The sequence below is a fragment of the Poromitra crassiceps genome (genome assembly GCF_964638095.1).
Source record: "Poromitra crassiceps genome assembly, chromosome: 3".
NCBI lineage: Eukaryota > Metazoa > Chordata > Actinopteri > Beryciformes > Melamphaidae > Poromitra > Poromitra crassiceps.
The window spans coordinates 61,272,562-61,288,700 of NC_139625.1; the positions used below are offsets into that span (position 1 = coordinate 61,272,562).

The 16,139-nt window shown below is 43.4% G+C and overlaps 1 protein-coding gene across 1 annotated transcript in view; it reads right to left on the minus strand.

The window, feature by feature from the left end:
• Positions 1 to 6,248: 6,248 nt before the first annotated feature.
• The window catches only part of ncam2 (neural cell adhesion molecule 2), a gene marked incomplete at both ends in the record, with an annotated part of 533,990 nt that continues 524,099 nt past the window's right edge, over positions 6,249 to 16,139 (minus strand). Inside the window, one exon of the mRNA XM_083633844.1 lies at positions 6,249 to 6,363. Coding sequence (XP_083489970.1) covers positions 6,249 to 6,363 — 115 coding nt within the window. The remainder of the gene's footprint in view (positions 6,364 to 16,139) is intronic.

A 16,139-nucleotide genomic window follows, 5' to 3' on the forward strand; every position in this document is an offset into this window, starting at 1 on the left:
ATAACTATAAAAATAATATAATATAATAACTAATATAATAATGTTCATGTAGTTACATGGTACCAGACTTGTAAAATGAAGTGAGTCTATTCAACTGTATAGTTAATGTAGTTACATGGCCCCAGACCTGTAAAATGAAGTGAGTATATTCAACTGTGTAGTTCATGTATTTGAAGCTACGGCCTGGGAGAGAGATTGCTAAAACCCAGTGGTGGATTCAAACCACTGAACTTCTGATTGCTAAGCACACAGCTTTAACCACTCAGCCACCAGGGCTTACTGAGTTGTATAATGTGAGTTTGAGAGGATAACCATAGGCAGTCAGATGTAGTTGTTGTCACTGCTTTGTTATTATACACAGAGACTTGGGAATTTTTTTTATACTTTGTTAGTTGTAGCTTGAAAGACAGGCAATATTGAAGCGTCAGTTGAATAGATTAACTACAATTTACAGCTCCGGTACCATGTAACTATACATATTAACTATACAGTTGAATAGACTCACTCCATGTTACAGGTCTGGTACCATATAACTACATAATGTAATAATGAAGCTATTACTACGTGATTCATTGTTGTTACAGTCAAAGTGAAAAGTTCTTATTCTATAATGAAAAACGGATATGTGAAATCATATATCCCCACACACACACACACACACACACACACACACACACACACACACACACACACACACACACCATCTTCTGGCGTTTCCCGTCTCCTCTCCTGTCTCATCAGAGGAGTCGGACCTCTGCTGGGAGATTGTGAAATCAGGCAGATTAAGGCAGTGGAGGGCTGTTACCTGCCAGAAGGCTTTGCTGGATTTGCTCGTCTGGTGTGTGGAGTTTTGGAAAGCTGCACTTCCCTGCACATTGGCAAAGTCTGGCAAACTGTGTGTGTGTGCATGTCTGTGTGTGTGTGTGTGTGTGTGTGTGTGTGTGTGTGTGTGTGTGTGTGTGTGTGTGTGTGTGTGTGGGAATTTGTGCAAGTGTGTGGGAATTGGTGTTAAAGTGTGTGTGTGTGTGTGTGTGTGTGTGTGTGTGTGTGTGTGTGTGTGTGTGTGTGTGTGTGTGTGTGTGTGTGTGTGTGTGTGTGTGTGTGTGTGTGTGTGTGTGAGAGAGAGAGAGAGAGAGTGAGTGTGTGTGCGGGAGAGGAAACTTTTGTGTGGCTGCGAGCAACAATGGCGGGGAGATTTCTGCCCAGACTTCCCACACTTCTCTCATGGTGGGGATTAAGGTGCTGTCAGCGCACGGCATCACGGGAGGACTCTGCAAACTGGAAGATTAGAAGAGAAATATTACCTGAGGGCTTAGCGTGCTATCTTTCTGTGTGGAGTATGGCTTCCACACTGTTTACTTCTGTGTGTGTGTGTGTGTGTGGGGGGGGGGGGGGGGGGGGGGTCCTCAATACTTCTGCCATTTGTCTGATTCACTGTGTGGGGGGGAATCCATCATACACCTGTATTAGATGGTGAGATTTCCACGTGACAACCTTGGAGTTTGAGGATGACTTCAGTCATGTCTTTGTTGTATCTATGCGATATCCTGACATGAGACATGCTTGGCAGCCTATCCTCATCAGATATCATCAGACATGACTTAAAATTACTTTGGTCATATTTTTGAAATATCCAGATAGCAGAAATCACTCTCGTTCAGACTTCAAACATGGTTAATACCCTGACATGGGCCATGACTAGAATCTTCTGCACATACTATGACAGCTGTCCATTTCTGACTAGATATTTGTGCATAGTTGACATGGTATGACAACAGATTCTAGCAGTATAAAGTGGTCCCCTTCTGCAAGTTGGAATGCTCTGAACATGAAATCTGTGATTCCTAATATGATGTCATCATATTTGGATCATATCTTGGAATATCTGGTCAATAATATCTCTGAATCCTTAGGTTTTTGCACAGTTTTATTCTCTATAGGCTACTCTTGATTGCAGTTACATTCAACACAGTTCAACTACACACATGCACGCACACGCACGCACGCACGCACAGACACACACACACACACACACACACACGCATGCACTCTTGCGCGCGCACACACACACAAACCTCCACCCCCCATTGTGGCCAATATCTCTCCATCTCAAATGAGACTTATGTGTTTGATGTGCAGACTTTCTCTGAGCCGCCTGAGGGAGATAACGTTGAAGTTTTTCAGAAAGAGACGTCTGAAATGTTATCTACCGACTTCAAATGAGTGCTGAAGTGGGGGGCAGCTTTGTTAAGGAACACTGCGGCTTCCCGGTTCTATTCAAACAGTGTTTTAATTCTTCCTCTGAGCGGAGTTTCTCTGTCTCTCTGGTTTTTATCATGAAAGCACTTTTTTTGTTTCAAGGAAGGGAGGCTAGATTTAGATGATTTAGATGCAACCCGTTAAAAATGGAGTAAGGCGTTTCAGGAATGACCTTGATGAAAATGGCATTTCTGGAAAAAATGAGCTCCACCGACTTCAACTGAAAAAAAGCCTAACATTAAAAGCTATTAAAGTTGTGTCTTTGACGTGGTCTTTGAGTCCTGTTTTCACTGTATCTCACAATTACACCAGAAGCATAACATTACAATGCAGTTGATTATAATGAATCAGTAGCCTACAGTATCAGTATCTACGACAGTAACCCCCCTCCCATCCCCCTGGATAGTATCCTACTATGTAATCATTGGATGAAACATTGTTTACTCTCATATTGATTCAGTCACCTCTGGGTTTTGATGAGTGGCAGCAGTCACTCCAACTTTCATCAAAATGTGCAGTGGAGCCTGAAATATCACCTGAGATCATGTCAATTTCATGGCATGGAAGACTATAAAATACACATTTGAAAAACGTGACACCCTAAAAAGAAAGATCGATATTGCTGATAAATGATATTCCAGCAAACCATCCTACTTTTTAAAGCAGAGCACCAACAGCTTCTGAAAAACAATACCATCATCCCAGAAAATAAGCTAGTGAAATGTGACAAAAGGACAATGTCTCGCTCTCGTCTACCAGGACATGTTTATTTACAGCGGCGAATGACAGGAGTTACAAGTGTTCCACAGGTACGTACAGAGAGACATCAATAGTTCCCACCTCCTGCACAAAGCACACTCAGCGGGGGACAGTCCAAGGGGACATAGTGGGAGCATGGGGGACAAGAGGACACATACTGTACACTGAGCTGAAACACACCTGTTTTTACCCCCTTTACAGAGAAGAAGGGACCGAGGCATGGAGGATAGAGGAGAGGGGGACGAGAGAGGGCTGAGGGGAGGGGAGGTGAGAGGGAGCTAGACTCATATTCAAATACAAAAGAACATGTACAAATCGTATATAGCCTCCAGGCACTGTGCTCCCATATTTACAGTCATCGTAACAGGCAACCGAACCCCCCCGTTTCCATGGCAGGACCATCCATTTGAGATACGCATGTACAAGGGCTCGCTGTGAGAAAACAAAGGGGGCTGAGATAAAACCCATGGGGGTTGAGAGACAGGGGTGTGGGTGGTGGTGGGGTGGTACAGACACATGCGCGGAGTAGCTACCGCAGCCTGGGGGGAATTAATCACTGTCATGAACTACACAATCAGTTTTTACCTATCAAAGCACACTCAGAAACTCGGGCGTGAGAGCTCTCGCCGGCTGCACTCCACCACGCTCGCAGAGAAACTCTCGTGTACCCGCGGCTGTATGCTAGTCGTCATCATCACTCACTCTGTTTGTTGTTGTTGTTGAAAAGTTGCATTATGCATCACAGAGCTGGAAAGTGTACTTTGCAATACACTTTCATCTGTTTTAAATGGCTAAATAAGAGAAATTGAATGGTCTGGAAATCAAAATGACAAGCCAGAAGAAGGGCTATTTAATAATGTCATAGTTAGGAAGAAATAATCAAAGAATGGGTTTTAATTTCAGTTATTGTGACAATATTGCACTGTGAACCCAGGGTGAGGTATAAAATTAAATCATGAGATGGACACATTGTCACACTCATCACACACACGCGCATACACACACGGTATAGTGCCACACACACACACACACACACACACACACACACACACACACATCAACACACAAGTTCTCATAGATACACGCAACACTACTATATACAAACAACCTGACCCACATAGACATACAACCAAATGTACACACAAACGCACGCACACAAATGATGCATTGCACAACACTAAAACCCCTTATGTCATGGGCAGATTTCTGCAGCCTATCACTGTACAGTACTTTGCACTCAAACGTTACAGGATCAACCTGCATGACAATATACAGTAACGCCACCTGACATGTTCTGTGACAAAAAGCAATCAAGTCACTATCATGATTCATTTGATGGTTACATTGTTGCGGTGGCATAGGGGCCACGGGGGAAAGACAGGAAGGTACACTAATGCCATAATTACTGCCTCCAATGAAATGCTGTGAAATACATGTAGCCTCAGGGCATACTGTGGATTTTCTCAAGGGAAAGCCAATGACTAGAAAAAAGCAATATTACACCATCACTGAACTTTGGACAAAAACACAACCGAAAAAGAAAAGAAAAGAAAAACAAAAAACAAAACAAGCTTTTCGTCTGAGGAGCGTCCACAAAAAAAGCCAAGCCCGTTGCATTTGAAAAAAGACATCCTTTAGGGTATATTTACATAAAAGCTTTGTAAAATATTTTTTTTCCACCTATGTACAACACATGACAACATCAGAGAGAATAGCGATCAGACCAGGAGAAAAAAAGGGGGGTTCAAAAGGTTCGAAATTGTCTGAGGCGGGGGTTGAGAGAGGAATGGATCAAAGAAATCAATGTTTATCATTAACAATATACATGACACACATGTTGGCTTATTTGATTCCTCATCAGAACACCATTCAGTTGTTCCATGCCTCGGGGCCTACAGTACTACTCCCCTTTAACGGTGCGCTTACATAACACCATTCAAGGCGTTTGTGGGGAAGCCTTCCAAATTCATAACCTTATTTTGACACTACTCACAATGTATACTCAAAGCACAAACTGGCTTGCAGTGCAGTTGTCACAGCATCGTGTACGCAGGGCGAACACAGCAGAGTCAAATATAGATGTTAGAGAACGGGAACGGCTGAAAAGCCTTGCTGCTCGAGTGTGTGAACAATACTTAAGTGTCAATTTGAAAAAGGCTTCTGTGACACTTCATGAATGCACATGTGCAACATGTTAATATAATACTTTATAGTTTGTAACATATCACTAATGCGAAAACAAAAATACAATATTCACTCTTTTGGCATGTTTTTGCAAGGTTCACGGCGTTTGTTATTCGTACCACTGGATATGATCCGACAAGCCCTTCGGCAAAGTTTATTCATCAAATGGCGAGTCGTGATTTTGATAATACTGTATATTCTATTCAATTTAATTCGGTCCTGTTTGCAACCATCGTTCACAGTCTGACTGGGGAGCAAACGTCCCTGAGAGATGTCTTCATTTCCCTAAAGGAGCGGTGTGAAAGCAACGCTTCAAATCTCATTAAGAGCGCTTTACCTTTTTTTTTACTGAAGCCAACTGCTTTGAAACGCGATGTTTCTGTATTTGGCTCTCATCATTAGCCTACCTAGCTAGGCTATTACAGGCATAACAAGGCTGCCGCCGTGTAACATCCAGGCATGGAAACAGGCGATTGGATTTAAATGGTGGTGATATCCCACAGCGAGGGAAGGCCTATAGCTTTAACAAGAAAACATGAGAATTATCAGTATGAGCTTAGGGGCAACACTGCCTTTGTCTGCTTGTGTGAGTGTGTGTCTGCGCGCCGAGTCATGGAGGCGGTCGGAGATGTGATTTATCAGCATTATCTGCATTCAATTCAGGTTGTAAACAAAATGAAAACAGAACAAAATGCCATCAGAAAAAACAAGTTATGAACTGCAAAAATAGATGAGGGAAAAAGTCGGACGAAAATAAGCAAAAAAATAATAAAAATACAATCATTGATCAACAAGAGCCTTCCACTGACGGCATGTTAGCGAGAACATGATACATAATATATCAGCCGGCGTGTCTAAAAGGCTGACCCTTTCTTCCTTTCTATTTTCTCTCTATTATTTGTATCTACACATGCCTTTCACTGGGGCATTGTTATAAACAGATATGGTATTTTTCTCCACTATTTTCCAGCGCTGTGGTTTCTCTGGGTTTTGGTCTCATGGGGGATGATCCGAATGTTCTTTTGGTGGTGCGGGGGACCATCCCTTTATGCTTTGCTGTCGCCGGCCTTTGTGTGGATGCTGTTGTCACTGTGCACTTTGATTTCAATCGTGTCCGGCTTGAGACTCTCTTTTCCGTTCTCTTCCTTCAGCGGTAGCTTCCTGCGGTAAACAGAAAAGGCAAAATGCACAGAAACCGTTATGAGATGCTGGAGAGAGGGCCGTCGATGCGCCGCTACTCCACACATGCAACACTCTCGGTAATTACAGGAACTTATGACACCCAGACAAACAAAGTGGAGAGGAGTCGACTCGAGCGTGCACACAGAGATCACATTTTTGCATGAAGCAGACAAATAAGCGCGAGCTAAATGAGATCTGAAGTGCAGCCATGAGAGAACGTGGGCTGCTTAATGTGTTTTTTGTTCTGTACAAATGCAGACTTCCCTGCGTTCGAGCCCAGCAGTAATGATATTTCAGGCCTTGTGGCGTGTGAATCAGTCGCCCCCAGTGGGATTAATAAAGCTGGATTGAATTAAAGAGAAAAGGTCGTTTAAATATTAAAAACACTAGTGCAAATGGGGTTAGGTAAAGCCATATTATTATTCACATTTGTGATTCCCTCTGGCTTGGATGCTTGTTAAAAAAAAGCCCTGGCCAGACAGGAGATACTTGACCTAAAATAGTGATTACGGTAGTTTGCTTGCCTCCCTTGTGTCCCTTTCAAACACAGAGATATCTCTTGGCAGTCCTCTTGCCTAGTCTTTCTGGACAGAGCTGAGGCTTTAGCAAGAACAGTCACCACCAATTTGGCAAGATACTCTGCTGGCTTTTCTCCATCTGCTCACCAGGGATGAATGGCACTACAGGTGCGCTCTTCCAGAGTAACCGCTGCATAATAACTATGGGAATAATTATAGAGTACTAACTAGGAGACACGCAGAGAGACGCGTTTCTGATTTGGCTTTTAATAAATTCATTTAGTCAAATAATGACATTAGAAGAAGCGCACACTTGTACTCGAGCATTATGTGAAGTGGACCGCAATTGAACAGATTCTGTCCGCGGAGCTGAAATGACATGACCTGGCGCTGCCAGATGGTTTGTTTTCACGTAACCATCTGGGAACGAGTCGCTCGGAAAACAGTTTCAAAGGGCAGGCACTTTCAAAAAAAATACCTGGCAGGTGATTGGATGAACCATCTGTCGGTCACGTCTATCACGCTTGCTTCTCGCTGGCGTCACACCAAAGCCCACCCATAGCTGCTTCATATGATGCTGATTAATCTGAACCAGCGGTGGTTCAGATTCTAATATGGCAGCGTGACGAGATGGATTTGTCGTGTGATTGTGATCTTGTGTGAATCCAGCTGCCTCGCGAGGTTAGAAATGACAAAACCATCCTGATAACATGTCACATTCTAGTTCGCTCCACGTATCAGTCTGGACTCTGCGCTGTCCACAGCGATTTCAGTGGGCGGGAGTACTTGCCTTGACAGACAACTCCTTCTGCCAATCAGTGTCGCCAAATCCAGTCCAAATCCACTCAGAACTGAAGAACGGCAAAAACGTCTTTTTTGCAGAGAAACTTCCCTGGTACATACGTTCTTGTTTAATTGTTGTTATTGAGTCTATTTCTGCAATAACTGCACTTATGGCTGTTTACTCTACTAACATTAACATTACTGCTCGTTGCTTCAGGAGCCGCCATATCATTTTGTCAGCCGTGTCCCTAATTGGCCCATTACATTGTCAACTACAAGGCAAGGCAGGTCCCTGATTTGCCCGTGCACTTTGTCATTTCTGGAAATTGCCGGAGGCGAGACTGATCCGCAGAACAAAACAGAATGTGAGTTAACGTGATCAGTATGGTTTTAGCAGACTAGAAATGACACTGATTGTATTAGTATAATGAATAGCAGACAAGCTAAAAACACATCAGAAACATCATGGGTGCGGGGGTTGTTGTTGCTGTTTCAGAGTGTTTTAGATTCTTAAACAGCTCTACAAACTTGCCTGTGGCGACTTGAACATCACTACATCACCCCCCCCCCCACCCACACCCACACCCACACACACACACACACACACACACACACACACACACACACACACACACACACATACAGCTTCTGACTCGATTCATTTCATGCAAAAAGAAATATGAAGACATCAATTGGGTGATTGCCTCTTTTCAGACATCTCATCTCCTGAGTCTTGTTTCATGTAATTCAGCAAAAGGATGTCGCTGTTGTTTTGCTTATGATAATGTGGGCACATGATGAACATCTTATCAGCCTCTGTTTCCACTAATATGATGTATGAGAGCTTTTATCCTCATTGTGTGCACAAAACTACTTTACTCTAATGCAGTTAATAGCCTACTATGGCATCTGGGTAGAAGTCAGAAGAGAATAATAGGATTGCATAATACAATAACTTAAATGGTGGCCATTCCAAATAGGCCTATGTATTATACTGTGGGCGTATTTATACAGAGTTGTGGTTTAGCGCTATTCAAAGTTCTATTCAAGTTCCTGCCATTTAGTGGACTCCTTCATATTCCAGGCTTTATTGTGACTCAGGTTTATATTGCAGCTTGTATACTCACCTGACCTGCAGTAATACTGGAGTTTAAATGGACTCAGGTTTATATTGCAGCTTGTATACTCACCTGACCTGCAGTAATACTGGAGTTTAAATGGACTCAGGTTTATATTGCAGCTTGTATACTCACCTGACCTGCAGTAATACTGGATTTTAAATGGACTCAGGTTTATTTTGCAGCTTGTATACTCACCTGACCTGCAGTAATACTGGAGTTTAAATGGACTCAGGTTTATATTGCAGCTTGTATACTCACCTGCAGTAATACTGGAGTTTAAATGGACTCAGGTTTATATTGCAGCTTGTATACTCACCTGCAGTAATACTGGATTTTAAATGGACTCAGGTTTATATTGCAGCTTGTATACTCACCTGACCTGCAGTAATACTGGAGTTTAAATTGGCATAAAATACGCAGCAGGTGCTTTCAAATCCTTTGAGCCATGCTTTGTGGCAAAGGGCTGCATACTGTAAATAACCCTGACCTGACTTGACTCGTACACCAATATGACCTGTTTTTCATCAAAACCTAGTAACCACAGTTTAGATCATTTTCCTGTTTCAGGAAGGATCAAATGGTCCCTCTATGGGGTAAGAAAGCTTTATGGCCCTTGGGCTGATTAACCTTTCAAAACCAATTGGATAAACTGAAAGATGCACGGGGGGTCAGTCTGACAATGAGGCGCTTTTTTCTTAATTTCTGAAAAGCTGACAGTTAACATGTCTTAGTATCTTATGGTGTATTTGTAAGCCTGCAGCATGCCATTTTGTTTGGAGCTGTGTTGAAAGTAAAATGTAGCAGCATCAATTCCATCTGCTGTGAGCACTAAAGCCTAACCAAAAACCACTTATGACTAAACACTTGAGTAAACAAGTCAAACTTTGGTCCCCAGACACTGAGCATTATATTATGCAGGACTGTTTTGCCCACACAGACTGGAGTGGAGGGTTCTTCTCTAAACGTAGAGGAGTACGGCGGATATGTGACTGGTTGGCGTACATAAGAGCAAAGTACAGACTGCAGAAAACAATCAGAGAGGCAAAACATTGATACAAACAGAAAGTGGACAGGGACTACACTACTGCTGATGCCAGGCGCATGTGGAAAAGCCTACAACAGGTACAGACTATAAGGGCTCCACCACGGAAATAAGCAACACCACCATCTCCCTACATGAACAGCTAAATACATTCCCGCTTTGAAACCTTTAACAGTGAGACACAGAGGAGGTTCTTCTCACACACTCAGAACGTGCAACAGCCCCTACTCATCAGCTGATGTACACAAAGTCCTCAGGAGAATGAACCCCCACAATGCAGCGGGCCCAGATAACATCCCCCGGGAGGGCCCTCACCTCCATCCTTATTTAACCTGTCTTTTGTACGAGCCACAGTCCCAACCTGCTATAAAACCACCACCACCATCCCAGTGCCCAAAACGAGCGGAGTTACTTGACTGAATGACTCCAGTAGCCTGTACTACGAATGTTGGATAAGAAGATCCAGGATCTGTCCCTTGATCTGGTTTGTCTAAACCAGATCAGCTCGATTGTAGTTAACTTGTACTACGAACGTCGATTGGCACTCGTTAACGCGAACCAGGTTTTTCTAATCTAGCTGACAGCTCGTGCACATGAAAATGCCCGTGCACTGGAGCTCGTGCCCGCAAAAGAGGCGTGGTTTTTAACAACTGCCAATCACAGTGCAATATGGACTGCTCCAACTCCTACAGCGCCAGACACGCCTATTTCCTCGTTCATTGAAACCGCAAATAAAAATCTGCGTTGGATATTATTACTGTTCCCGAATGACTGTCTAAAGTGACCACTTTTATCCACACCAGTAATTTCTTTGAAGAGCGGTTTCGTAGGCTATCTACAGCTCTCTATCTACAGTCTTTTGTGGAAGCAATGTGTAATCTATCTCAGTCCAAAATCCGTATGTATAGACCATTTAGGCTCAATGAATAATAATGATCTCATGATGTGTTTAGTCGCACTGTGCGACTAAACACATCATGAGATCATTATTATTTGATTGAATAATTCCTATAGAGGCTAATCAATAAAAAAAAAGAATGATAATAAAATAAAAAAATGCTTCTGAACTGAATCGACACGGTACGTGCGGGCATAGATTTAATTTATAAAAAATAGCCTATTTTGTGGTCACATAGCCTATATAGGCTATTGTCAGCAGAGCGCATATCTCCATATTTCATATAATGATGCTGGAAATATGAAGTTCAATCACATCATACAGGCCAAAAGCAACACAGTTGCAGCTGCAAAATGCAGGAGTAGCCTAGATATGAATCATCTTAATATGATTAAGATGATTAATCATCATGATGATGATATGTGCAGGTGATCCCATATTAAATTGCTTAGATGTAGTAGGCTATTCTAGCATGACCATTTCAATTCCAACCCAACGTCAGTCTCAGCTCCGTTGCGCACACGGCACCGTGCGCTTTGGAGACGTTTATGTAACCTTTTTATTCCGGTTTAGTGATATTTCTCCACTCACTATTCAGCTGCAATCGATCAGCGGGGTCAAACAACGTATCTAGGCTACTTGAGAGCATTAAAATGAATATATAAAAACATATTCCAAAGTGGTAAGTAGGGCTTAATTAAATTATTCGTCCTTGATTAATTCAACATTACAATTTGTGCTCCTTCCTAGATGGGAAACTCATCCAGAAAGGGGTTGGCCATTTTTCCAAACTGCTGATTCGATTGGTTCGTGGGCGGTGTATTTAAGGTCTAATCTTATCCTTGCAACTTAACCTGCTGCGGACCAGGTTAAGTGTGAAGCATAAGTTGCTATGGAAATATATGTCGGTAAGAAGTTAACTTGCTTTGTAGTATGGCTAAACCAGGTTTAAACCTGAAGTTACCTCGCTAAACCACTAAACTTGCTTTGTAGTACAGGCCTCAGGCCAGTAGCACTCACTCCACTCATAATGAAGTGCTTTGAGAGAGTGGCTGTGGCACACATCCAGAGTAACACACCTGAGTCACAGCTGTTAATACAGTCCTCCCTCACAAACAAACTGTACAACCTTGGCCTAAACCCCACACTGAGACTGGCAGACCACAATCTGTCACAATTGGAAATCTAACTTCAAACAGTGTGACAATGAACACTGGCAGCCCCCCACAAGGACGTGTCCTCAGCCCCATGCCCTACACACTATTCACCTATGAGTCACACCAGGACAACACTAGCCTCAATTTGCTGACTGTCATTGATCTGATCACTGGGCGTGACAAAATGGCATATAGCAGAGAGGTGGCGAGTCTGGTGACATGGCGTGACAACATCACAACAACAACAACAACCTCTCGCTCAACACAGATAAGACCAAGGAGACGATAATGGACAGGGGAGGACACCTCATCAGCCACTAGAGCAGTGAGTTTGAAGCATCTGTCCACATCAGTGATGACCTCACCTGGACATGACATGTACCATCACCCATCTGGTCAAAAGCACAACAGTGGCTCTACCTTTTAAGGAGACTGAGGACATTTGCCATGTCACCGAGGATTCTCAGCAGCTTCTACAGTAGCATCATAGACAACATTGTGTGTCCAGCTGTTATTCTCTCTTCTCTACTTTGTACCTTGTGTTTATTGATCAATGGCATTCAGAGTAGAAGGCAAAGGAAGAATTTCATTGTATGGGGAAATGTGTTTTTAACTGTGCATCTGACAATAAACACTTTGACTTTATGGAGGAACCAACAGGGACAAATCCATTGTAAAAGATGAATTGACCATGGCCTGGACCTACAGTATGTGAAACGTACAGTGGACAACCTTTTGTTGTTTCATTGTTGTTTTTTTCTTCTGATTTTTCTCCCATTTTCTCCATGGTTGTACTTGGCCAATTCCCCCTGCTGTCCCGGTCATTGCTCCACCCCATCTGCTGATCTGGAGAGAGTCATAGACTAGCACATGCTTCCTCCGATACGTGTGCAGTTGCCAGCCGCTTCTTTTCATCTGACAGCGAGGAGTTTCACAGGCAGGGTGTAGCGTGAGGGAGGATCACGCCATTCCCCCAGTTCCCCTCCCCCCCGAACAGGCACCGACCTGACCAGAGGAGGTGCTAGAGCAGTGACCAGTATACCCCACCGGCTTCCCACCCACAGAAACGGCCAATTGTTTCTGTAGGAACACCTGACAAAGCCGGATCCGCTGGTGGGAAATGACACTAGCCTAGACTACCCAGAAGCCCCTTGTTGTTTCATTGTTGTTTTCCGAAAGAAAGCCCTGTGGTGAAATTTCAGTTAACGACTTGTGAGGGCAATTTGTCTTTGAGCAGAAGTCAGCTCCTATCCATCAACAACAGAAGCACAGATCTCAATACTAAACATCTTGCTGATATTAAACTGTAGCAGCTTTATCTCAGTTGTCTCAAAGCTTCAAAATCTTTCCCTAACTCGTCTGTTCCTCTTCATCTATATCTTGTCCTTTGTGAGTGGTGTGTAAGAGAAATCAATAAGGGCTCATAAATAATAAAGGCTTTTACCTGGATTAACCTTAACAGTGTGCTTCATCAAAAGAGTCAAGCCAGAAAAGCAGTGCAAGAGGCTGACGTGCAGCTTTTAACGCGGAAGTAGTCGGCCAGACAATTGGAGATCTCCGCCTATCAATCGTCTGGGAACCTCTTGTCAAAAATAGTAGTTTGAACGGCCGCTAACAAACCTACACCCCTTTGTTACCAGACATGACACTCTCCCCCATTATGTGACACAAACTGGAGATACAGCGTAAATGTTTCAAATGACCAAACATGCACTCAAGCTCTCCTGTGGAGCGCCAGGAAGAGGAAAAAGGTCAAATCATTATTCTTTTCCCAGGAGGCCATATTCTTGACTTAATTATGTGAATATGTCCATGTTATGTTGCATATATGCATATACACTATATGCATAAATTAATTTCTAATTTGCAGTATATTACAGGGCAGTTCTGGATTTGGTTAATTAGAAGGATTAACTTTGGGCAGCTCACCAAGTCGGCTAATTTGTCAAGTTGAATTAATAGGATAGAGAGAGCAAGGAGGTTGAGAGCAGGTTTGTAGACCAGTGTCACGGCCTGCATTGTATCTTAGTAGCATCAAACAAGGACCATTGTGCTTGGGCTTCAACTGTCCCTAATGAAACATTCAGCTAAAGTTTCTGTCAACAGAGATTAAGAGGAAAGAGATGGGTCAACAGCAAGGAAATCAGTCATCCTGCCCACTGTGGTTTCAGGTTATCACTCTCAGTCTACCTATAGTAGGACACTAGTGATGCGCGGGTCAGGGTTTTTTAAGGCCCGCCCCAACCCAAAACGTCATTGGAGCCAGCCCGCCCCGCCCAGCCCGTTAAAATATCTGAAAATTCCGAACCCAGCCCAACCCAGCAGCCCGCAACGGCCAATTTAATGTAATATGTCTCCGGACTCAGGAGGAGCACAGCAGAGCTTCCAAGGTGTGCAAAGTAGCTAATAACTCTGTCTCTCTCCCCCCTCTCGCTCTCTCTCTCTCACACACACACACACACACACACACACACACACACACACACACACACACACACACACACACACACACAGACACTCACATGCTGCCTGCGTGACAACAGTTGTAGCCTACTGCTCTGGATGAGTTGTGCGGCTGCTTTCATGTCGGTCTTTCTTCAATTAATCCATGGTCTTCAGATAGCGCGACTACGCTTCCCCAAAGTGCGGATGGCGTGACCGCAGTGTTTCAAATGGAGGTAGCAGGTATAGAGGTAGGCAGTAGGCAGGCTACAGAAACAGTTCTTATTCTTCCCCATTTCTTTTAATTACCTCATGCGCTCTCAATTGGCCATGTTGCAGTAGTAGGCTACTAAACGTAGTAGTGCAGCAGGTGCGCACACGGCTTGCAGATATGGCTAGACTTGCTGTCTGATTTCTTTTAATTACCTCATGTGCTCTCAATTGTTCACAGCCTATACTCATGTTGCAGTAAATTTGACAAATAGATCACAGTCGAGTCCACAACAGAAAATCTGCGGTGGCATTAGTTTTATGGACACTTCAAATAATAATTACAGCGAATAATCCTTCCAAAATGTTTGTTTTGAGAGCACATAGGCTACCTCATTGAAGAGTTTATTTACTCCATGTAGGCTATAGAGAGTGCAGCAGGAGTCTGTCTGATTGTGTGTACCTACGTGTGAGAGAGAGTTCACGTCTTTAAGGTTAATTACTCTGCGTGTTTCACTGCTCTAAATTATTTAATAATGTTGCTTTGTCATGTTCTGAGCCTGCCCCGCCCGCACCCGCGATATTTTCATAATTTGCCAACCCAGCCCGCCTGCGGGGCGGCCCAGCCCGCGGGACCCCGGCGGGTTCTGGGTGACCCGCGCATCACTATAGGACACACTTCAGCTAAGGGCTATTCATTTCTGGAGTTCACATGGTTTGATGTTGTCATTCTGTTGTATTGCCATTTGCCAGGCTCTGTTAATGATTCAACACCATTCCTCACGTGGTCTGAGAAACCTGCACCATCCAGCCATGCTTATAGACCTAAAGTTCTGCCTCATAGGAACAAAACACTTTGCATTTTCAAGGTTTCATGTGCCCTTCACTTTCACGAGCGCATTCTATATATAACTAGGTCTTAATACTTTCTTGGGCCAGGAGTAATTCTCCTTTGCATGACCTATAGATTATTCCATCTCGCCCTTATTATGGTGTCAACTAGGGAGCAATATATTTATGCATATATTGGTTTGCCAATAATGTGTAATGGTCTGATATTGATCTTTAATCAAATATAGGATATCAGCGTTGTCCACCTCTGCTATGATGGAGATTCCTTTATTCATTAGTATTGGTTTCAATGGAGATTTGGAGTGTCACGTGGTCTAAATGCTGTTTCTGAGGGTTTCTACCCTGGCAACGATATCATTCTGAGACAAAGATAGACTCCTTGTGAATTTTGGCATCAAATTGAAAGATATTGAATATCCGCACAGAATACCGGCAGCTTCAATTCGAAGATATCCCTAGAAAAGCCTAACCGTGGAACCGTAGTGTCGACCAACGTGAAGGGAGTTTTCCAGTGAGCTAGATCAAAGCCTAACCGTGGAACCGTAGTGTCGACCAACGTGAAGGGAGTTTTCCAGTGAGCTAGATCAAAGCCTAACCGTGGAACCGTAGTGTCGACCAACGTGAAGGGAGTTTTCCAGTGAGCTAGATCAAAGCCTAACCGTGGAACCGTAGTGTCGACCAACGTGAAGGGAGTTTTCCAGTGAGCTAGATCAATGGCTGAATGTCAAATAG